At 46.5% G+C, this 24,347-nt stretch overlaps 2 protein-coding genes across 44 annotated transcripts in view; one reads left to right on the top strand and one right to left on the bottom strand.

Annotated features, from left to right (window-relative positions):
* LOC101283030 (low affinity immunoglobulin gamma Fc region receptor II) overlaps nucleotides 1–24,347 on the top strand; it is a 214,320-nt gene that overhangs the window by 146,246 nt on the left and 43,727 nt on the right. For 2 of the 42 annotated variants that reach the window (XM_049707940.1, XM_049707937.1), the window contains exon 1: nucleotides 18,031–18,203. The exons of 36 other annotated variants lie outside the window; for them this stretch is intronic. In XM_049707940.1, the coding sequence (XP_049563897.1) occupies nucleotides 18,099–18,203 (105 nt within the window). In that variant the 5' untranslated portion in view covers nucleotides 18,031–18,098. Of the gene's footprint in view, nucleotides 1–18,030; nucleotides 18,204–24,347 lie in introns of those variants that run through there. 4 more of the 42 variants (XR_007476419.1, XR_007476416.1, XM_049707900.1 and 1 more) reach the window with 3 other exon arrangements.
* LOC125964005 (low affinity immunoglobulin gamma Fc region receptor III-A-like) lies at nucleotides 736–9,673 on the bottom strand. 2 transcript variants are annotated; one of them, XM_049708044.1, is made up of 5 exons: nucleotides 9,523–9,673; nucleotides 8,809–8,829; nucleotides 8,004–8,258; nucleotides 4,854–5,108; nucleotides 736–2,916 (listed from the first exon to the last, which is right to left on the bottom strand). In XM_049708044.1, exons 1-5 carry the CDS (start codon nucleotides 9,569–9,571, stop codon nucleotides 2,726–2,728), a joined length of 771 nt encoding a protein of 256 aa, XP_049564001.1. In that variant the 5' UTR covers nucleotides 9,572–9,673; the 3' UTR covers nucleotides 736–2,725. The 2 variants fall into 2 exon arrangements, with proteins under 2 accessions (XP_049564001.1, XP_049563997.1); XM_049708040.1 differs by having other exon boundaries at nucleotides 8,004–8,261; nucleotides 9,523–9,672.

The following is a 24,347-nucleotide window of genomic DNA, read 5'->3' as shown; positions in this document are numbered from 1 at the left end:
GTACGCGGGCCTCTCACTGTTGTGGCCTCTCCCGTTGCAGAGCACAGGCTCCGGACGCGCAGGCTCAGCGGCCATGGCTCACAGGCCTAGACGCTCCGCAGCATGTGGTATCCTCCTGGACCGGGGCACAAAGCCGTGTCCCCTGCGTCGGCAGGCGGACTCTCAACCACTGCGCCACCAGGGAAGCCCCATTCTCTCTTTATTTACGTGTTTTTTTTTTTCTCACTAAGAATGAAAGTTCCTCCAGGGAATGACCCTGGGTCGTTCATCTCGGTATCTTCAGCACCTAAACTCAAGCTTGGCACATGGTAAATACTAAATAAATGTGAGCTGAATGTTCAGCATTTCCAAATGCCCTTGTCTGATGTCTGAATCTCATCTAATATTCCTATACCAGGCTTGAATTGTCTTGGCATAAAGCTCATAATTGACACAATTAGGCTGGCCAGATACCTCTGCCCAGGCCCCACCTCCTTACTAGCTCTTTCCTGCACCATGCTCTAAAACTACCTCTAATTCTCATTCATCCTCCTATCCAATACCACCTATGAAATTTTCCCTTTGCCCCGTTGTCCCAACAAGATTTGGTGAATTAGCAAGCTGACTACTTCATATGAGTTGTGGTGAGATGGTTGCTGAGACGAGAGGGGTTCCTCATCAACCCAAACTAATCCCTATGTAACCGAAAGTGGGGTCGGGCTGCTCGCCGCTCAAAAGCTAGTAAAGAGGCAAGGCTGGTGGAAAAGAAAGTTTGCTTTATTTTGGATGTCAGCAACCTGGGGGGAGGGGTGGACCGTGTCCAAAGGCCGACTCCCCTCACTGACAATCAGTGGGCAAGAGATTTTATAGGCTGCGGGAGGGGGCTACATGCAGAAACAGCACAGTCAGCTCTGACAGTCATCTTGAAATTGGTCATGGGTGGTCTAAGCAGCATCATCTCGATTGTTTTAAGTACGGTTAGTCTTCAGTTTGAGGGTCGGTTTGTTCCCATTTCCGTGAGGCCAATTCTTGGAATTGTGGCAGTTCTAATTCTTGTGGCAGTTCCAATTCTTGGAATCCCACAATTCCAAAATTGTGGAATTTTGTCATGGCTACAATCTGGACATCATGTAGTTAACTCTTTCCACCGGGTCGGGTTTCAGTAACTATAAGACACCTCACAGGAAATGGCTCAGAATATTATCTATAGCCTCTGAGAAGGAAATAAAGGTCCTTGACTACGCTTAATGACTAAACTATTATAATTTGGTCTCCTTTGACTGTTTTCCTTTGTTTCTGCATTTTCTCACTTCTCTGATTAAACTTATTCTTTGGCTAAAGGTTTTCCACAGACAAAAGGCAGGCAGAGGACATGCGGGACAAGGACCATAGGGTCCTGCTCCGTTTCACTGATAGAATTTTGGACACTGGGAGGAAAAAAGGATTTTTTTCATTCTTGTTTTATTACCATGGCTTTTCCATCTTCTGCCTGACAGTAGAAGCAGGATCTTGTAAAATGCCTTACTGAAATCAAGAAATGGTTCTATTTAAAACTTCTGAAACACAAAGAGAGATAGCTTATCACTGTGATAAGCAGTGATTGCCTTCTCCACCTCTACTCCATTGTTACTGACATGCTGAGGGATTTCAAAGTTTCATAATTTAACTCAGTAGAGTTCAGTACATTTAATATTGGTTACCCAACATTTGTTTAAAGGATGATGTGATCAAAGCTATATCTGAATTAGATACTAAAACGGAAAAGCTGGTTTTATAGTCCCTGCCACTGCTCTCTAATTCTCACTGTTGTGCCCAGTAAAAGCATTCTCACCTCCTACCCATTCCTTCCTGTGCAGTTGTGGTTGACTTCTTCTCATGCTTTCTCTGTTTGGATGCGGAGGTATCTCTGTTCACTGGGCTTAATCCGGGACAACAATGTTGCTCTCCTTCCAATGGCCTTATTCTGTGCTTTCTTTTCTAAATCCTCCAACCCCTACACCCCTTCCTGGACCATTTCCTACTCATGACATTAAGAGGGTTGATCATTGTATACTTGCAGACCATCCCAATTCTGACATGGGCTCCCCTGAAAAACTCTATTCGACGTCACCTCTGTGATTTCCTTTTACCTCTATCTACCATGGCTCATATTCTAGGAAGACAGCCCAGGTGGTGGTCTTCTCTGGTCTTTCCTGGACTACCCTGCTCTTTCTTAGCCACCCCCTTCAATGGTTCTGCTGTCTCCCCTAGACCCCCCAGACATACCCACAGTCTGTCTAGAAGGAGTTTTAGGGTGCCTTGAAGGCAGCCAGCCCTGAAGCAACAGATGCAGACTACTACCCAGCTGGTTCTCAACCAGGAATTCTCTTATTTACATATCCATTTATTTAAGGACAATATTCATACATTAAGGGTAATCATCAAGAGTCTGTATTGTTGCTTTGCTGGGACGGAATGGTTAGAATAGAGAAAGCATCCATGTCGCTCTGAGACTTCTATTCCTGGTAATGCAGCTGCTCACTGGGGTTTCACTGTTGGCACTTGAAGATCACAGTCCTTTCCTTTCCATAGGAGACCAAGAGAAAACAGAGTTGGGTGAAGGACCGTCAGCCTAGAGTCTGAGGTGTAATTTTCCTGCTGCTCCCAGAGATGCCTGTTGGGCATGGTGGGGCTGTGAATTTAGAAAGAGGTTCAGAGATGCTTCTTTTATCACCCCCATGGGATGGGGGTGCTGCTTCTATTACCCTCATTTGCCCTGAGGGCCCTGAGTCCATGTGACTTTGCCATTCTTCCAGTCCTCCTTTGAGTTTCGAAGGGCTCTCTTCACAGAAAAATACAGTCCCGTGTCCACTGCAAACAGGAGTCCCATCACCAGGAAGAAAGTGATTTGGTGCCAAGGTGGAAAGAATGATGAGCTGGTGGGTGGCTTTTCTTGACCTAATAGGAGAAGCAGAGGGATGAGAATAAAATGACATTTGTTAAGGCAGAAATTTGGAATAAACAGTGAGGTCATCGGTGGAAAGTCTTTCTGACACCTGCTAAGAGACAGATTCTAAGGAACATGGGGGAGTCTGGCGGAAAGCCATAGCTTCCTCCCACTGAGTCTGGATCTTAATGCTACCTGAGCAAAAGTGTTTTCATGTTTGATGGAGGTATGTGACATAGCGTTGAGCAAGGTAGGTTGTAGCTGGGTTTTGTGTGAAATTCTGAAAGTAGTCAAAAAGTTTAAGTTGGTGTGAAAACACTATTTCTTAATTCAGTAACTTTCTCTTGTGTCTCAAAATAATACTCATTGTTTTTACCCCACTAAAGGAAATCTAAAAAAAAAAAAAAAAAAAGTGAACCCTTGAAATCTGCTACTTACCGTCAGAAAATTGATAATATTTCTTTTTTTTTTTTTTTCTTTGCGGTATGCAGGCCTCTCACTGTTGTGGCCTCTCCCGTTGCGGAGCACAGGCTCCGGATGCGCAGGCTCAGCGGCCATGGCTCACGGGCCCAGCCGCTCAGCGGCGGCATGTGAGATCTTCCCGGACCGGGGCACAGAACCCGCGTCCCCTGCCTCGGCAGGCAGACTCCCAACCACTGCGCCACCAGGGAAGCCCAATAATATTTCTTTATCACGGCTCAGTAACTAATAACCCAAAATGGAAAGAGGTAGAATTTGCTTGTTCTCAACCTCTTAGCCCTTAATATTGTTATTTTAAAGTCATTCCTCACTGTAGTCTATAAACTGGTAACGTTAGGGTGGATTTTTAGTCTTAATTTTTTTAACTCTTAATTTTGATTTAATTTCAAACTTAAAAAAAAGGTTACCAGTAAAGTATAAATAACTCTCATATATTCTTTACCTAGATTTACTAATTGTTGGCATTTTGCCCCCATTTTCTTTATTATTTGCTTTCTCATTCTCTATTTGAGAGTATTTATTTTCAATTTAAATTGTGATGAAGTTATTTTTTATACAAATTATGGCATTGTTTTGTTAAAATCTCAGAAGATGTGTGGCTATCTTGCTGTCTTACCACATGTAAATTGCTTACAACAAACATCTTAGTCTGATTACAGGTGGAAGTTTTGTGAAATTAGGAAGTCCAGGAGCACGGTGGCAGGGGATCTCTGACCCTGGAGGATGGTACTACAGAGACTGGAGATGTTTTCTAAGTGACTTAGTGGAATTCAAAATTCTGTCACAGGACATTGGCGCCTGTCCAATCCTTTCATTTTATCTGGTGGTTCAGTATACAGGCTTCGAATCTTTGCTGTGCCCTTGGAGACACATTAATTACCCCCCTCCCTTTTTTCCACCCAGTTACTTCATCTGTAGAGTCAATGTTACCGATCTCTTAATGTTGTTGTGAGGGGTTACTATGATCATCAGACTAGTTGCATGTGAAGAAGCACTCAGCACAGTGTCCAGCACATTGAAAGATGCCCAATAAAGGTCAGCATGTCTTTGTTACAGAAATGGAAACTGAGGTTCAGAGAGTCTAACTGGCCACAGTTACATGGTTTATTAGCAGCAGAGCCAGAACACAGGTTATGGGTCTTTCTGTGAGAAAGTGAGGCGCTACTGCCAGCTTCGCTTTTGGCTATGACTTGAGGCTTGGAGGGGAAAGGAGAACAGGTAATGATGGGCCAGCACGATAGAGACAGATAACATTATGGATATAGTTAGAATGAGGTAAGGACAGGCATATTTATGGGGGAGGAAATGTGACTTCCGCACCTGCTGTCACATTGCAGAGTGAATGACCCTTGTAAAGACGTCTGTGGAACGGTCAGCAATCTCCTCCCAACTCATCTTCCCAGTGTGAAGGCAGAGTCCCCACACATGGTGCGCTGGGCCCTTTAGATGCACTCTGCACATCTCTTACCTTGAACAGTGATGTTCACAGCCTCTGAAGACTCGTTTTTACTCCCGATAATCCCCCTGCAGAAGTAGGAGCCACTGTGTTCAAGTTTTGCTTCTGGAATGTAGAAGTCAGAATTCTGATAAGAAAACTGCTTGCCTCGGCCATTCTGGAAAAATTGAACCTTTTGTACAGTAGTTTTCTTCCAACTGTGACACTTCAGCTGAATGGGCTCCCCCACCTGGACCACCGACCGAGAGGCCTGGAGCAACAGCCAGCCTGAAAGACACAAAGAGAACACAGGCCCAGGAGGCCTCAGCATTCAGTGCAAAGCTTTTGTGAAGGGGATGCTCACCACCCAGATCCTGGGGGATGATGGAAAGCCAGACTGGGAGCCATCCTTACATAGCTTTCTTTGGGAAAAAGCCAACTGGGCCCTGCAAGAGAGCTCAAGTCACACCAAGAAATTTTGTCTAATGGTGGAGAGGGAGAGACACACACATGGTCAAAACATAAGGTTAGAGCATAGGGTCTAAGTGATGAGGCAGGTGAGAAGCAATTTGCAGTGTCCTTAATGGCTACACTTGGATTTGCTATGGCAGGTAATAAGGAGCCATTGTAAGTTCTAGATCAAAGAGTAAACATTGTATTAGAAAATGATGATTTGCCCAATTAAAGGAAAGGTAGACTTCAGAAGGAATGGACAGTTGTAGGAATATTGGAAGACTGTTGCAGACAGTCAGGAAGAAGGTTACTGAGTGGCCACAGGAGTGGCTGCAGAAATCATGAGGGAAACCTCAATATAAAAGTCAGGGAGGGGGGACTTCCCGGGTGGCGCAGTGGTTAACAATCCGCCTGCCAATGCAGGGGACATGGGTTTGATCCCTGGTCCGGAAAGACCCCACATGCCACGGAGCAACTAACCCCGTGCGCCACAACTACTGAGCCTACGCTCTAGAGCCCACAAGCCACAACTACTGAAGCCCGGGTGCCACAACGACTGAAGCCCGTTTGCCTAGAGCCTGTGCTCTGCAACAAGAGAAGCCACTGCAATGAGAAGTCTGTGCACTGCAACAAAGAGTGGCCTCCGCTTGCCACAACTAGAGAAAGCCTGCGTGCAGCCAAAAAAGAAAAAAATTAAGTTAAATCTTAAAAAAAAAAAAAAAGTCAGGGAGGGGAAACAAAAGCATGCGTGGTAGTGCTGATGGTAATTGGTGGTTCCTGAAGGGCCACAGCGTCTCAGCAAGGCCATCTTCATTACTGAGCACAGCCTCTGAGAGAGAGAATGTTATGTCACCAAGATACTTGTTTTCACAACTGCCTTGCCAAGTAACCAGGCTCCACACACACAGAGAGAACTTGAAATTGTGGTCAGGAAGTTGGCCTGAATAACGAAAAATGATATTGCATAGAAATTTTAAAATGACATGAGAAAACATTCATCAGACAATGTTAAGTTAAAAAGACAGAATACAAAAAGTATGTATGCTCAGAAAAAAAGAAAAAACATGGACTTAAATATTAACAGGGGTTACCTATGTAATCTTATATGTATATGTATGGTCTGGTTTCTTTGGGGGGGAACATTCTTGTTCCATTCTGGCTGTCATGGACTCAGTGAATGTCCATATGTACATTCGTTAAACTAATATTTTATTGAGCACTTACTATGTTGTGCAGACTGGGGATACCCAGATGACTAAGACACATCAAAGAACCTGTGATCCAGACATAGAAATAATTACAATACAGTGTGATAAGTGCTACAACAGGCTAAGAACAAAGGACTGAAGGACCAAAGAGAATGGAGCAAAGAAATTCTGCCCAAAGAAAGTAAGGAAAGCTTCTCAGAGAAGGAGATAAGTGAAATGGGTCCTAAAGAATGATCAGGAGTTTGCCTGCTGAAGTTAATGCTCTTGGTCACAGTTTAAAACAGTTCTCACTGATTAGACTTCTAAAGTCAGTTTCTAGAGCCAAGTTTAAGACAAGCTAATAACTACCAGATATGGTTTGTCTATTGCTTCCTGTTGGTAATTCCCCATTTTATTTGATCATAGGTGGCCATCTATCTCTCACCTAGCTAGATAATAGACATTCCTCTTTGTAACTCTGTAGACTGAGAACAATGTCAGCTAAGTGACACAGTCAGGCAAAGAAGCCAAGAAAAGCAGCTTCAGATTCCATGGAATTCTGTTGCAGGTCCACCTTCATTAGGCCCTCCTTCCCCTCCAGACTTGTTCCACTCACATACAATATACAGATGGGGCAGCCATGAAAATAGAGTCAGGCTTAACAAGGTGACGCTGCAGGTACCGGGCTATGTGGTGTGATTTCAGGGACACCAGGAGAGATCTCTTGCCTCCAAAATACTTCTTCTACTTGCATCTAATGAGTGGATTCTGTTAATACACAAAGACTGATTCCATGATGAATATGCAGCCTGAATGTGTACATATATCTCTATTAGGAGAGCTATCACATGGCCAAATTTATGCTGAAGTGTATATTTTGAGTGTGGCATTGATGGGAAGAGAGAGAGAGAGATTGTGGTGAATTAGGGATGGCTTGTGGGGTAGCTTAGGGCATTGTGTGTCTGAGAGTGAGGAGACTGAGGTCCTAAAATGGATTCATTAATTTATTCAGTAACTATTATTGAGCATCAGTGTCATGCCCTGACCTTCAGATGACACCATTCATGCTGTATGTATTCTATGTGAATATTGATTCCTGGAACTGTGCAGTGTAGCAGCCCTGTAGTATATGCCAGGCTTTGACTTTTTTTTTTTTTTTTGCGGTACGCGGGCCTCTCACTGCTGTGGCCTCTCCTGTCTTGGAGCACAGGCTCCGGACGCGCAGGCTCAGCAGCCATGGCTCACGGGCCCAGCCGCTCCGCGGCATGTGGGATCCTCCCCGACCGGGGCACGAACCTGTGTCCCCTGCATCGGCAGGCGGACTCCCAACCACTGCGCCACCAGGGAAGCCCCAGGTTTTGAATTTTTACCTAAGGCCTACTTATAGCTAGGACTACAATCTGATATAATTCAGTAGGACTACAGATCATCTCATCTTAGTTTTAAGCCCCAGGAACATCATCTTCTGGTGCTTCCCAAGTCTTTCAGGGCCTCGTGTTTTACCATTTATTGGTGATTTCCCTTTTCCCCTTCACCTACTCACCCATGTAGACTTTTAGCTGCACCGGGTCGCTGAGTGTGGAGAGGCCTGTCTGACACTTGTAGTCTCCACTATCCTCAACTTTGGCCGCTGTGATGAAGTAGCTGGAGGCCTGGTTTGGGATGAGAGTCCCATTGTGCCACCACTGTGTGGAATTGTCTCCAAGAGGGTAGTCCCCCTGGCACTTTAGAGTCACGTGGTCATCCTTGAGCACCCGGTCCCATTGAGGGTCTAGGAGCACCACAGCCTTTGGGAGGTCTGCTGAGGAGTCAAGAGAATGTAGATAAGGGCAGGAAATGAGCCAGCCCTACACTGGCATTCCCAGGGAGGCTCAAAACCCATTGCGAACCGAGAGTTGGCAACTCAGCCTCAGCATAGCACTCAGTCTGAGCATATTGGCTTGGAGAGGCTTGGCTTCCTTCTTTTTGCCTCTCACTGTTGTGGCCTCTTCCATTGCGGAGCACAGGCTCTGGACGCGCAGGCTCAGCGGCCATGGCTCACGGGCCCAGCCGCTCCGCGGCACGTGGGATCCTCCCCGACCGGGGCACGAACCCGTGTCCCCTGCATCGGCAGGCGGACTCTCAACCACTGCGCCACCAGGGAAGCCCTGGCCTCCTTCTTGGTCTCTCTTTATCTTGAGCAAAATTGGCCAGAGAAGCATAGGGCCAAGCCCTACTGTGTTGGGGGGATTACCCCTGCCAGCCCCACATCAGCAACTTCCTATGCAAAGAACATTTCCTAATACCCTGTGGCTATTGCACATTTACATTCCTCACTTGACCCATCCAAGACGACTAAGCAAACTCACCAGCTTGCGTGCCAGCTGAAACTGTAAGAAAAAAGAGTGAAACAGATATTGAGTAGCAGCAGAGATCGGGGTGACTGGAGTGTGGAGTGAGTTTAAACTCCCCTGCCCACCTCTGCCCTGGCAGGCCTGTGTTCCCAAGAATCAAGATAAATATAGTGGATAGCTCTCCCGTTGCCTGTCCTCTGGTCTCCGATGTCTGTGCCTCCTACTCCCTTGTCCACCCAAACCCCTGTTTTCAACACCATTCCCTTACTCTGTGGTCCCCGTTCGAACTCCCAGATTAAGGGTGCAGATCAAATATCCCTGAATCAAACCATAAAAACAACCTCACCCCAAGTCCCCTGGAAAGGGAGGAAATTAAAAGACTTAGAGAGGAGCACTGGAATGTGAGAATGGAAGAGACAGACCTTCAGGACCATCTAGTCCATACTCTTCAGTTTATAGATAGACAAACTGAGACCCAGAGGGGTGAAGTAACGGAGACCTCACGTCCCCCTTCACCTCCTGATTATGCCCAAATCAGGGCCAGCAATTCTCCACATCTCTAACGCTTGAAGCTTAAATCCTAGAAGTCCTAGAAGCTAAATCTAGATCTATAGACATGGTAAGGGGTCCTATCCCTTGGTAGGGGTCTCATCCCTTGCCTGAAAAGGGATGTCTGCTGAACCCAGGGCATCTTGAGCTCAACTCCCAGGCAGGGTGATTCTGACTTACCTAGAAACAGCAGAGCCGTTGGTGGTAGCAGCTGCCACATGTTGTGCATTGGAGTAGACAAGTCACCACAGATATCAGAGCCCTAAGGGGACCTAGTTGACTTGAAGAGAGGAAATAAACAGCCCTTCTCCCCACCCCTCAAGCCTATTACTCATCAGTTTCCTCTTCTGGAAACGTCATTTGATTCCTGAATCTGAACGCTGACAAATGAAACCCCACCTCTCTGGTTGGGATCCACCCGGTGACACGAACAGGACAACAGGACCCTGGGAATGAGACTCAATAAGGAGGACATTCCCTCAGGGGGTCTCTTGTTCTACCTCAAAACTTCTCACTCTCCTGCTTGGCCCAGACCCATCTCCACCCAGCCAGGGCCTGCCTACAGAAAGCAGTCATTTAAATCATCAGATCATTAGAAGCGTCCCTCACCCCAATATTATCTCTACCAACATTTTCTTTTAAAATTGGAAATGCAGGCTCCGTCCTATAGTACTTCAGATGCTTATCTGGGAAACCTAAAACAGGAAGAGTACCTTCAGGGCTTTCTGTGATCTCCGAGGTGAAAGGTGGCTATCCCTCAGCGCTCTCTGTTGTTCATTGCTACTGAAATGGCTTTCTGCAACGTGATGTGGTGCAAGGCGTTCACTTCAGTTTTCCTTCTTTGAGGTTTTATTTTCTTGTTGACTCGTTTCCTGTCTGTGGCCTTCAAATGGAGGGAGGAATTGCCAGCTGCCGAGAGGGTGGGCTAGGCAGGAAGGAGAGGAGGGAGAGCACAGGAGGACAGCAGAAGAATGGGAAACGTTCTGCAGGTTTTCCTGAGCAATCCTCCAGCTGAGTGTGTTGGGGTGGTATGTGTTAATTTTACAGTGATAGGTAAAATGCAAATTTTTAAAAGAAGGACAGATGGTCTTGGCCTATTTTAGGCTGGAGTGTGTGTCTCCACGCTTGCTTTTTTCTTTTCTCCCTCATCCTTTTCTTTACTCCCTCCCTTCTTCTCTTCCCTAATGTTGAAATGACAGCCACAGCACACGGTTCTGAGATTACAGAGTTCATCAGTTATCATTCCCCAGGATTTATAGCTTCTTAAGGGGAAACTACCAGATGAGCATCTGAAGTGCTTTAGGGATTATGACAGTACTTCTGAAATTCTGTGTCTGCACGAAGAAGCCAGTGGCTAATTCTGTCTGGGGGAGGAGTCCATGTGGAAGACAGAACACTTTAATTAGATCACAGAAGATAATTATGTGTTCAGCAGGAAGGCTTTTGAGGGAAATAGTCGTTTCAGGCAAAAGGAACCGCATCAGCAGAGACTTGGAGTGAAATAGGCTGGCATGTTTACAGAGCTGGGTATAGCTCCACAGGATTCGTGAGTACTGCAGGGGAGAAGCACAGGCTCTTAAAGGGTTATGAGGGCTGTGTTTCAGGTGAGTGTGGGATGGAATTCCGACTCCACTGTTTATTTAACCTGTCGAGGTCTCAGTTTCCATATCTCTAAACTTGGGCTAACAAAAATGGTACTAACCCCAAGGAGTTGTTGTGAGGTTTAAATGAAATAATGCATACAGAGTTGTTGGTTCCACCTCTGGAACCATACCGGTTGATGACTATTAGAAGTGCAACACAGGAGGTTGAGACCTTCTCTCTTTTTCTGACTTAAGTTGTGACACTCCCATCCCCTGTACTCCTTCAGGAGCTTGTGCTTCTCCTTTGCAGTCCTCATCACATTTGTGGACTATAAGTTCTTTGAGGGTAGGGAATCTGTTCCTCTTGTTCATCATTGTATCCCCAGCATATTGCACAGTGCCTGGAATAGACTAGTCATTCAATTAATATTTATTGGGTGATCATAAAGGACTTTGTATGTCACGTTGAACAACTTGTATGTTCTGGAACTGCTATCACAGTAGTTTTTACAGAATGTAAAACTGCTCATCAAGGTTTTAAGCTGGGAAATAACACAGTCCAAGAAACAGGTTGGAGGGGAGAAAGATTGAAGGTGGAGGGAAAATTTGGGAAGTTATTTTAACAGTTTAGCTGAAAGATAGGAGATTCTCTGATAAAAAAGTGAAAATGCAATGGAAGCATCTAGGAGAGATGTTAAGAAAGTAGAACGGACGGGATTTGGCTGAGTGATTGGCAATAAGGAATGATAGAGAAGGAGGGACTAGGTGATGCTCAGCTTTCTGATTTGGGTGATCAGGAGGATGGTGACACATTTCCTGGACATAAGAAATAGAGGAAGAGGAGCAGGCTTTGGGAGAGGGAGATAATGATCTCAGCTTTTGACACTGAGTTGGAGGTTGGTGGTGGTTTTAGGTGGAGATGCCAAGTAGGCAGTTGGACTTATGGCTCTGGAACTCAGAAGGGTCTGGACAGAAGAAGATTTAGGAGGCACCAACATGGTTGATGTTTTAAACTTTTTTTTTTTTTTTTGTGCTACGTGGGCCTCTCACTGTTGTGGCCTCTCCCGTTGCGGAGCACAGGCTCCGGACGCGCAGGCTCAGTGGCCATGGCTCACGGGCCCAGCCGCTCCGCGGCATGTGGGATCTTCCCGGACCGGGGCACGAACCCGTGTCCCCTGCATCAGCAGGCGGACTCTCAACCACTGCGCCACCAGGGAAGCCCTGTTTTAAACTTTTGATAAAAGTTTTAGGCCTTCTCCCAAGAAAAAATGCACACATACACATCATTTTCCCTATAATCTAAGAAGCTGCCTGTGAAGCCCATCCAAAGATCCTAGGTTAAGATGAAGTATAAATATCATCTCTCTGATTCTAAGAGTATTGAGTGAGAAAAAAGGGGAACAGTGAGGGGAAGGAAGGCGAAATGAGGGGAGAGGTGGGGAGGGCGAGAGGAGAGGACCAATGACAGAAACTTGACACTCAGCGACTTTGACAGGGTGTGTAAAGGAAGAATAGCTGACAAAGGAGATTGGGTAGGAGGGGCTAAAGAAGTGAGGAGAACAGGACAGCCCAGGGAGGATGGATCTTCAAGGAGGGAGAAGTTAACAGTATAAAATGCTGTAGAAAAGTTCAAGAAAGAGTTCTTTCAATGTGGCAATCTGGGAACAATTCATGACCTTTGCCTGAGCAATGTCAGGGGCTGGGGTTGGGGGACAGGAACTTGATAACTTTTGGTTGAAGATTGAGTAGAAATGAAATAGTGTTTTAATGAGTTACTACTCCTTTTAAGAATCTCTGTTATGCTTTCATAACAGAGAAAGCATAACAGAGGGGATCCACTCCTTTCCCCCTTCTTATCAGCACCTCAGTGTCCCTGGGGGAAGCCCCCACTGTGAGTAGTCCATAGAAAGTGGTAATTGCTTCTTACTACAGAAGCCAAAGGAGTCAGATCTCCCCTTCCGTCACCTTGGGCCCGTGTTATGGGCTAAATTGTGTCTCCCCTAAATTTATATGTTGAAGTCCTAATCCCCAGTACCTCAGAATGTGGCCATATTTTGAGATAGGGACTTTAAAGTTAAAATGAGGTCATTATGGTGGACTCTAACCCAGTATGACTGGTACAGTTATAACAAGAGGAGATTAGGACACAGACATGCACAGAAGGAAGACCATGTGAAGACACAAGAAGATGGCTATTGTGGACTTCCCTGGTGGCGCAGTGGTTAAAAATCCGCCTGCCAATGCAGGGGACACGGGTTCGAGCCCCGGTCGGGGAAGATCCCACATGCCTCGGAGCAACTGAGCCCATGCACCACAACTACTGAGACTGTTCTAGAGCCCGCGAGCCACAACTACTGAGCCCATGTGCCACAACTACTGAAACCCATGTGCTTAGAGCCTGTGCTCTACAACAAGAGAAGCCACCACAATAAGAAGCCTGCGTACTGCAACAAAGAGTAGCCCCTGCTTGCTGCAACTAGAGAAAGCCCACGTGCAGCAACGAAGACCCAATGCAGCCAAAAAAAGAAAAAAAAAAAAAAAGAAGATGGCTATCAGGACTTCCCTGGTGGTCCACCGGTTAAAAATCCATCTTGCAATGCAAGGGACGCCGGTTCAATCCCTGGTCAGGGAACTAAGATTCCACATGCTTCAGGGCAACTAAGCCAGCGTGCCACAACTAGAGAGCCTGAGTGCCGCAACTACAGAGCCCATGTGCTCTGGAGCCCGTGCGCTGCAGCGAAAGATCTTGTGTGCCACAACTAAGACCCAATGAAGCCAAAAAATAAATAAATAAATATTTTTTAAAAAGATGACTATCTATAAGCCAAGGAGAGAGGCCACAGGAAAATAAAACCCTGACAACACCTTGATCTCTGATTTCTAGCATCCAGAACTGTGGGAAAATAAATTTCTGTGGTTTAAGCTCTCCAGTCTGTGGTACTTTGTTATGGCAGCCTGAGTTGACTAATACAGAAAGTCAAAGAGCAGGTATGTGATCTAGGCTTGGCCAGTTTGTCTTTTCTGGGATGTTGAATTCTGAATAGTTGAGACTTATTCACTCATAAGCAAGATTCACTTAGAAGAGAGGGAGATGGTTGGGTCCCATTCACCCCAACAGTGGGATAGGCTGATCTACCTCCAGCTTCCCCCACCACGATAAATTCCTTTCTTTCAACTGAATATATCCAGAATCTGATACAGTTGCTTATTATCAAGAGCCCTGAGTGATACAGTAAGAAAGGAGAATTAGAAGATGGTACTTATGAACTTCCCTGTTGGCACAGTGGCTAAGAATCCACCTGCCAATGCAGGGGACCCAGGTTCGAGCCCTGGTCCACGAAGATCTCACATTCCGCGGAGCAATTAAGCCCGTGCGCCACAACTACTGAAGCCTGCATGCCTACAGCCTGTGCTCAGCTACAAGAGAAGCCACCGCAATGAGAAGCCTGCACACCGCAATGAAGAGTAGCCCTGCTCGCCGCAACTAGAGAAAGCCTGCATGCAGCAATGAAAACCCAACACAGCCAAAAATAAATAAATTAAAAAAAAAAAGAAGATGGTAACTAGAGGGGGTCAAGGAAAAAAAGGGAGATTTTGTTTTGTTTTAAGTAAAGATTTGAACTTGTTTACGGGTCTTTGGGAAGAAGTCAGCGGAGTGGGAGAAGTTGGATGCGTGATAAGGAGGGAATACCTGATGAAGCAAGTGCAGATCCTAAAGACATTAGAATAGAACATGGGTGGAGAGCTGGTTCTGAACTGGGTATGGAACACCTCTCCCTCTGAGCTAAAAGCAGGAGGTGAGAAAGATGCACATGCAAATCTATTTTCAGATACTGAGTAACAACGTTAAAGTAGTTTGTATCTGCTAGCCTTGATTTTCTTGGGTAAGGAGTCGGTCATCTGTTGAGAAAGAGGGGGTGAAGGTGATGATAGTAGGGGGCTTAAGGATACCAGGGAAGGTTCAGAATGACCATTACAGTGAATAGGAGAAGGAGCTGACAGTTTACATGTAAAAGGATTGCCAAGCAATGCCAAGGGCCCAGCAGAGGTTGAAGTTTATGGATTTGTAGCTAGGCCAATCCTCAGTGTTGGTAACTTTTCTTCAGTAGTATTCAGGCCAACGGCTGTCTGACTAGCTTGCTGAGAGCAGTCCTGAGCAGGAATGCAGGTAGGTTATGCCACCTGTAGAACCTCCAAAGCGGTGCAGTTGGATTGTGGAAATACTAGAATGAAGGCAGGTAGAAGTTCAGTGAAGTCATCCAAGACACAGAGTCAGGAGAGGGAGTGTGCGAGGCAGGCTGGCCTGCTCATCTTTGGCGTAGCCCAGGACGAGAATTCCAGCTATCAACTGCTGTGTAACAAGCCATCCCAAAATTTAAAATAATAATCATGATGGTGTAAAATAACTATTTTATTCTTCTCATGGATTAAATGGGTCAGGAATTCAGACAGGGCATGATAGGGATGGCTTATATCTGCTCCACTATATCTGGGGCCTCCCCTGGGAAGAATCAAACAGCTAGGGGCTAGCATCATCCGTAGACTTTTTCATAAAAATATGGGGGAAAACTGAGAAAGACAAAGGCGCTCGGAAAGTAAAAAATACTAAGAAAGATACCCAGGTTCACAGACACTGAATCTCAAACACAGATGGAAAATGCACACAGAATAAGACACACACACAGAGGTCTGGAAACAGATGTGAATATAGAAACACATAAAAGCAGTCGAGCTGAGAGAACAACTCCAAAAATAGGACGAGACAGACACAAGGGAAGAAAACTACAAGGAAATGAAATAGATTTTGTGGTGTAACCTTAAACCACTGCCTGTACTTTAGCAGTGGTCACTGAAATAATATAGCCTATTGACATGGAAGAGCTTTACAGAAATTTGATGTTATATGCAAATGCCCTACCTTGTTATCTCACATCAGAACACACTTAGACTCCTCCCAAACTTGCAGAATTTTAAGTTGGTGATGTGTTATGGTAAAGATACTGGTTGAGGAGGAAGGAAATCCAGGTTTTGGTTTCAGTCTGAGTCTAGCTGTCAAGCCACTTCTCTTTCCTAAAGTTCTATTTCCTCATCTGTAAGTGAGGTAATTGAGCTAGAGTATGTCTAGTTCTTTCCATTTTAATATTCTTTCATTTTGAATGCTGGCTTCCACTTGTAATTTCCAGGCATTGCAGAAAGTGAGGCAGGAAAGTTAGGGCCGAGCCCAAGGACAGCCTCCTCATGTATACGCATTAGGGAGAAGGCAAAGACACTTCCTTGTTTTGCACTTAATGAGGCCATGATGCATGGAGGAATGACTTCTAAAACAGGAGCATTGTAGCATCTGAATGAGAAACTCTCACCATGAAAACCGAGGAGCATGTGCAAAAAAAATGCACAGGTTGCCTGATGACCCTGTAGGAGCTTCCACCTGTGGGGCTCCATCGACTAGTACGGAAAAATTTAAGGGAAAACAACTCTTAGAGTGCATGTACGGTGGCTTCTGGAGACAAGTGCACAGGACCAGGAGCTGATGCAACCTGGTGCATCCAGGCCACACTTCAACCCTCCCCTCAATGAATATTCCACCGTTAATCAAAAAGACCCCCACCCATTCAAAAACCTAAAAATAAGATTAAAAAGGAGATCAAAAATTCTGTGGGGCTGGCCCACCTGGGAGGACGCCCACACTCTTCTTTTCCGAGTGTGTAACTTTCGCTTCTGCCCTAAATAAACTGCTTCTTTGTTCTCCTTGCTCCTCAGTCTCTGTGTGTTTTTCTTTGTGTTACGTGTTCCTTGCCCACATTCTTTTGGATGAGCTGAACAAGAGCCTGGACTTTTTGATAAAGCTTCTTCGGTATCAAAAGTAGTAAACTTCGTCTTTTGAAAATCCTAATGAAGGCCACTGGGCTATTTTTGAGAGCCCAGGGAATTTTCTAACAGAGCTAGCAAATTAATAGCTCTAAGATTTAAAAGTTAATTATAAAAATTGAACTCATGCTTTCTCTTCCATGCAAACCAGATAAACCTACTAGAAAAATAAAAGTGACACTGAAAAGAAACCTTAATTTTGAAAGGGAAATGGAAATACTGTTTTGTTTTGGTTTTTCATTAGTGCTATCCCTTCATCAGTGGGGATGTGAGCAGAGCTCAGAACCATTCCTAGAGATTCAGCCCTTGTTCCTCTCACCTATATTTTGTGTTGGTGCTTTAAACAATTTTTTTGGAAACTACACACATTATCTATAATATATTCTTTCTGTTTCTATATTCTTCTAATTCAGAAGTAAATAAAGTAAAAATGACAGTGATACCTCTCTCCCCCAATTTCACTCCACTCTTCAAGGATAACCACTGAGAAATTTGTTGTCCTTCCAGAACTTTCCCTGTACATTCATATTCATGTAAACACACATCTACCCTACATATTTATATTGTGTTCATTTTCGTTGTTATTGTTTACATATCACATGACATAATTATTCTGCAACTTGCTTTCTTACAATTCCACATACACATAGGCACACAAATGCACACACCACTCAATATTTTCCCTTTTTTTTTTTTTGGCCGTGCAGCTTGTGGGATCTTAGTTCCTAGACCAGGGATTGAACCCGGGCCCCGGCAGTAAAAGCTTGGAGTTCTAACCACTGTGAGACAGGCTGGGACCTGGGACATTTTGCTGCAGTGCTGCAAGGCTTGCACCTGGACACACCTCTCCTCAAGCAACAAAATACAAAGAAACTGTATGGGACTAAAAATAACTGTGCAGGCACAGTTGGCACAAATTCTGGACCCAAAAGATACAAAGAGACCAAAAAATCCAACTGCAACTTTTGAAGAGCTTGGAGCAAAAACAGGGTGTCCTGAGCAAAAGCAGGTACTGAGCATGCTCCCTGCACACAACCCCACCTAAGAGGTGGGCAAAACACCTAAGCCACCCCTCTGTTCCGACCCGCTGGACACACCCCTACCCTTACCCCACATAAGGAACAAGCTTGCCTCCTCCCTCAGGGAGTGACCAAACAAGGGAACTTGTTGTTTGTTCCCGCTACCCGCTGCTGCAGCAGGGGCCCCAATAAAGCCTTGCCTGAATTTCTTGGCTGGTCTCTAGTCAATTTCTGTTGATTGGGAAAGGTCAAGAACCCTGGTTGGTAACATATTTTGTGGCACGCAATGGAGGGGGGGAGAGGATCTGGGCCCCTCCAGGACCACGAACACAGTTTCCCGGTGGGTGACAAGTGGCCACCTGAACATCTTGTTTCAGCGTCACCGCATTTGGTTAAGTCTCCCTTCCTGGCCCCTGGGGGCCTCAGTACCCTCATTCAGGCAACGCTTTCCCCCTCCCCTTTGTCCTTTTTCCCCCTCACCATTTTCCCTTTTCCCTCTCCTGATATCTCTCTACTTCTCTCTCTGTCCTCTCCTCTCTCTGTCCTCTCTTACTTCTGTCCTATCCTTCTGAGAGAGTGGACATAGGACAGCTCCAGTGTCACTCCTCTCAGCTTGTGAGACCGTGCTCCCTCTGACCAGCAACGGGGGACAAGCAGAGATGGGAGAGGCTCGCCTCATACCATGCAGACCTTGGTCCAGCGGCCTCTCCCTGACCGGAGATTTATGAGCGTAATAGAGGTTGAAACCTCATCTCATGTAGTGGTTGGAAGTCCGATTGTCCCAATATTCTCCCCTTTATTTTCCTGCCGCCAAGAGAAGTCCCACTGGGAATGGGCTGAAGTGGTAGATTTCTATATACTGGGGTACGTGTGGGTGAGAGTCCCACCTGTGGGTTGGGGACCCACAGACTGATCTCGGAGGGACATCGGTGAGCGGTCCTGAAGAGACATCTTAGTTCCCTGCCCAGGAATTGAATCTGAGTAGCCTGGATGAAAACCAGGAATCCTAACTGCTAGGCCACCGGGGGCTAGAGGTTAGAAATGAAGTGGCCCTGGCTCTTTCCCCAATTTGAAAGCAAGACTGTTTCAAGGAGGCAAAAACTGTTAAAACAGGTACAAAGTTTATTATTAAAGACACAGCACAAGGAATGGGAGAGCACACAGAGAAGCAGTTTGTTTATCTAAGACAGAAGCAAGGCAGAAATACATGGCCAGAGAGAAAGGGTATGGGCGTCCTCTCTAAGGAGGAGCGCAGTAAAGAGGTGATTTAAATCCCTTGTATAGGACAGTTCTTCTGGGTCTCCGTTTACCTTTGGCAAATTATCTCGTTTCTTTTTTCACACCTGACTGGTCCCAGGACCCTCCCCAACACGCGTGCCCAACTTTTTGCTAAGATGGATCCCACCCCAGAGGCGTGTGGGTGCATGTCCACACTTATTATGGGGTGGTGTCCCCTCCATTTTTGACCCCCAAGGAGCCTTCCTGCGCATGTGCAGACAGGGAGGTTTTTCTTGACCTCAGGAGTGGGCACCTTATCTCTTTACTTCAGCAGAGCTCAGCTCTGCCACTGGCTTTGTCCTTGGAGTGTCTGGGTGAGAACAAAGCTTCACTTTTACTCCACGTGACAAACACCAGCTGTCCGGCCCAGGTGCCCATCCATCTCGTACAAGACAACGTACAAATTGTATGCATGGGTGAGAGTCCCACCTGTGGGTTGCAGTCCTGCAGACGACGTACAACTGGCTGGTTTCTGGGCTTGATCACCCCAGTGGGCGGTGGGCAGTGTACAGGGTGCTGCCTCCTTCACTGGCCCTTTCTGGAAGCGCAGGGGTTGGTGCCTGAAGAGACACCAGCAGGGGGCAGGTTTCTGTCTCTTTCTCTTTTTCAGTCTTTTCTGTCCCTCCTCCCTTTACCTCTCCCTTGGTCCTCACACCTGCACCCCCATCCTCTTTATCTTGAAAACTTCTTGTTTGTGTCTTTTAAGTTTTTTCTTTTAAAAAAAATATTTATTTATTTACTGGCTGCATTGGATCTTCGCTGCTGCACGCGGGCTTCCTCTAGTTGCGGCGAGCAGGGGCTACTCTTTGTTGTGGTGCGTGGGCTTCTCACTGCGGTGGCTTCTCTTGTTGCGGAGGGCAGGCTCTAGGCGCACGGGCTTCAGTAGTTGTGGCACGCAGGCTCAGTAGTTGTGGCTCGCGGGCTCCAGAGTGCAGGCTCAGTAGTTGTGGTGCATGGGCTTATTTGCTCCGTGGCATGTGGGATCTTCCTGGACCGGGGCACAAACTCGTGTCCCCTGTATCGGCAGGCGGACCCTCATCTGCTGCGCCACCAGGGAAGCCCTGGCAGGTGGATTCTTAACCGCTGCACCAGCAGGGAAGTCTGAGCTGGTTATTTCTGAATGGAAAGAATAAGGGACAAAATATGGGTACAGAAAGTTATAGAAGGTTTGCGGAAGGGGAACATTGAGAAAAGAATTTTGTATGTAGTCAGAGTCTTCTAAGGTTGCATTAAATTTAATTAGGTAAATGGATTTTATTGCGAGTAGGCTGATACAGGACTGGATTTGGTTTTTCTCTCTCATAAGAGAACAAAGTTTTCCTGGAATACTTTTGATATCAGATTGTGTGAGTTTCTCTGCCTTTAAGTGATCTGTGTTTACTTTTGATATCGTTTTCCCCACATCAGCTCAAGGAATAACGGTTTCACAGCGACCTGTGATTCTTTCTGACCAGGTGTTTTAAAAGTTTTTCAAGTTTTTGACAGACTTCCCAAATATCAAATTCTAATTGAAATTCTCTTGACTTCCAGTTAACTTTGGGGCGCTTCAGGGGACCCCTGGAACATCCCAAAGAGAGATCCTAAACGAATTGGGTTAATCTGTAAGGAGAGGTTTGGCGGGTTCTCAGAGAACCCTGACAAGTTTAGGGATGAATTTATCACGCTGGGGTTGACATTCTCTCTCACCTGGCAGGACATCACAGATGTTCTGGCCCACTGTTGCACCCTGGATGAAAAGGAGCGTATACTGAGAAAGGCCAGGGAACACGCAGATGGCCTGCTGGCCACCAATCCACGCCACCAAATTTATCGGGTGGGGATGCAATCCCAGAACATGACCCACGCTGGGACTATGAAGAATGTGTAGGCCAGGCTAGGATGAGACATTATATTACTTGTCTGTCAGAAGGAATGGAAAGGTGTATGGTGAAGCCTGTAAATTATGATAAGGTCCGAGAGGAAAAAGATGAAGACCCGGCCGTCTTCGTGAGCTGGGTGACAGAGGCATTCAGGAAGTACACCAATACAGACCCTAAGACCGCAGAAGGGAGGACATTATTGGCCATGCATTTTATCACCCAGGCTACTCCTGATATCCGGAGAAAATGCAAAAGCTTGAGGCTGGGCCCCAAACCCCGTTGTCAACCTTGGTAGAGCAGGCCTTCATGGTCTATAACAACTGAGGCTTAATGGAGGTGGCCAATAAGGATAAGAGGCTAATAAAACGCAGCTTTGGCTGCTCTGATTCACCCACCACCTCGAGGGGACCCTGGAGGGCTGAGAAGGCTGGACAGACCACCAAGAAGCTGCCTGGCCCGAACCAGTGTGACTTTTATCAGAAGGGGGGCACTGGAAAGGGGGAACGTCCTGAGCACCCTCCTGTGGGATGCCCGAGGGGCGACCCCAGCAGGTCCCAGTTCCTTGCGAAGCTCTCGGATGAGAGATGCCCGCACGCTGACTGATAAGGCCTGAGCGCCTGCCAGCCTCCAGATCCCACTCGATCCATCCTCATTACTCCAGCGGAGCCTCGGGTCACCCTTGATGGGGCAGGTGGGAGAAATGAATTTCCTGTAGGCACTGGAGGCACCTGCTCTGTTCTGACTTGGCCAGCCTGCCCCCTCTCCAACCGTGACTGTACTGTGACAGGAGTTGATGGACAGCCAAAGGTAAGGTGATTTACGTCTCTCCTTGCCTGCAGAGTCAGGTCCATTATTATTACTCACTCCTTTTTGTATATGCCAGAATGCCCTGTCCCTCTCCTGGGGAGAGATTTGTTATATAAGTTAGGAACTACTATATTCTTAGGACAGGGTGAAGCCCAAGGACGTAAATAATTCAAACAGAGAATGTGTCTATTAGTAGCCCCAGATGACCCACCTGTTGGTCATCAAAATATTCCCCAAGACATCCCCCAAGGAATTAGAGAATGGGTAGATCCTACAGTTTGGTATACCTCGGTGCCAGGAAGGGGAAAATGTGTTCCCCCTATAAAAATAAGGTTAAACCTGGGGAAAATACCCCTGGAAGAGACAATATCCTTGTCCTTTAAAGCCTGAGGCCCTGAAGGGAATCCAACCGCTGCTCAGCAGGTTCCTAAAACACGGACTCTTTAGGCCCTGCCAATCCCCTTGCAGCACCCTGATCCTCCCTGTTCAGAAACCTAACGGGGAGTATTGGTTTGTGCAAGAATTATGAGCAGTGAATGAGGCAGTCACCTCTATTCACCCACTGGTGCCAAACCCATATACCCCCCTCACCCAAGTGCCAGGGAGCGCTCAGTATTTCTCTGTTTGGGACCTCAAAGATGCATTTTTCTGTATTCTCCTACATCCAGACTCTCAATACCTTCTTGCCTTTGAATGCAGGGACCCTGACACCCCGGAGGCTACCCAGTATACCCGGACAGTGCTTCCGCAGGGTTTTCGGGACAGCCCCCATCTTTTTGGAAATGCGTTAGCAAGGGAACTGAGGGAACTGAGCCTTGAGAACGGGACTCTGCTACAATATGTTGATGATTTATTCATAAGTAGTGAGACCAAACAAGAGTCAGATCAAAATACTGTTAGGGTCCTAAATTTTCTGGCATAAAGGGGATATAAAGTGTCTCCAACCAAGGCTCAGATCTCACAGCAACAGGGTCAATATTTAGGATTTGTTTTGACCCTAGGGGCACGAGCCCTGGCCATAGATCAAAAAACAGCAGTTAGCGCTTTACCATCTCCAACCACAAAGAGGCAACTCCGAGGCTTCTTGGGATGGCTGGTTTCTGTCGTATCTGGGTTCCAAATTATGGCCTTAGAGCAAAACCCCTATATGAGGCTCTAAAGGGAGGAGAAAGGGAACCCCTTCCATGGAATAGGGACCACCAGCAGGCCTTTGAGATTCTAAAGACTGAGGTGAGTAGAGCACCTGCACTGGGGCTTCCAAATTTGGACAAGCCCTTCACCCTATATGTTCGTGAGAAGTCAGGGATAGCACTAGGAGTCCTGACCGAAAAGCTGGGACCGGATCAGAGACCAGTGGCTTACTTTTCAAAACAACTGGACTCAGTGGGGCTGGGATGGCCAAGCTGCCTTAGGGCAGTAGCAGCCACAGCCCTGTTGGTTAATGACGCTTCCAAGCTCACTCTGGGACAACACTTAGATGTGTTAAGCCCTCATCAGGTACAATCTGTGCTGGAAGTCAAAGGACATCATTGGTTGACTGGAGGAAGGTTAACAAGATATCAGGCCCTTGTAACGGATGCCCCCGACATCACCTTAAAGGGGTGCCAAACCCTGAACCCAGCAACTCTGCTTCCAGCAGTCGAGAGTGGAGACTTGCTGCACCAGTGTATGGAGACCATAGAACAGACTTACTCCAGCAGGCCTGATCTTCTAGATGAGCTTCTTGACAGCCCTGAGGTCAGATGGTTTACTGATGGGAGCAGTTTTGTAGAAATGGGAACCCGAAAGGCGGGGTATGCCATAGCTCGTCTAGATGAAGTCATAGAAGCCGAGGCCCTGTCACCCCAGCCATCAGCCCAGAAGGCTGAACTAATTGCATTCATGAGAGCTTTGCAATTAGGGAAGGATAAGAAATGAAATATTTTTATTGACTCTAAATATGGGTTACACATGCTACATGCTCATGCTGCCATTTGGAAAGAAAGAGGAGTGTTAACTGCTAAAAATTCCCCCATAAAACTTAAAGATTTGATTCTGGCTCTTTTAGAAGCAGTGCAGCTTCTGACCTAGGTAGCAGTGGTCCGCTGTAGGGGCTGTCAGAGGGACGGATCTTTTGTGAACCAAGGGAACAGCAAAGCCGATCAAATAGCAAAACAGGCAGCTCGACTGCAGGAACCTGAACAAGTTATGGCTCTACTGACTGGCCCCCCTGAACTCCCTAGCCTTCCCCAGTATTCCCCCACAGGAACAAGAAAATGCTGAGAAATGGGGCTATGAGAAGGGAAGCACAGGCTTGTATAAAAAGGAGGCTAAGGTTCTAATCCCTGAGGCCCAACAATGGAAACTCACTAAGAGCTTACATGATGCCACCCACTATGGGAGGATGCGCTATGGGACTTGATGCAAAAGGCTTTTTCAGGGACGGGGCTTAAAAGAACAGAAAAACAAGTAACGCTTGCCTGTGATATATGTGCCCGTAATAACCCACAGACCCATCCAATTCCCCTTTCGTTACTCAAGCCAATCCACACCGAGGGACATATCCAGGGGAAGACTGGCAGTTAGAGTTCACCCAAACGCCCCCACGATCA

This window comes from Orcinus orca, chromosome 1 (assembly GCF_937001465.1).
Source record: "Orcinus orca chromosome 1, mOrcOrc1.1, whole genome shotgun sequence".
Classification (NCBI taxonomy): Eukaryota; Metazoa; Chordata; class Mammalia; order Artiodactyla; family Delphinidae; genus Orcinus; species Orcinus orca.
This window is presented reverse-complemented; position numbering and strand designations above follow the sequence as displayed.

What these genes read in the sequence shown, in the direction of transcription:
- LOC125964005 (XM_049708040.1), bottom strand. Translation starts at nt 9,571, where the DNA reads ATGCACAACATGTGGCAGCTGCTACCACCAACGGCTCTGCTGTTTCTA. An exon ending in AACGGCTCTGCTGTTTCTAG is followed by an intron (nt 8,830 to 9,522) that starts GTAAGTCAGAAT and finishes TTTTTCTTACAG; the next exon opens with TTTCAGCTGGCACGCAAGCT. An exon ending in GCAGCTAAAAGTCTACATGG is followed by an intron (nt 5,109 to 8,003) that starts GTGAGTAGGTGA and finishes TGTGTCTTTCAG; the next exon opens with GCTGGCTGTTGCTCCAGGCC.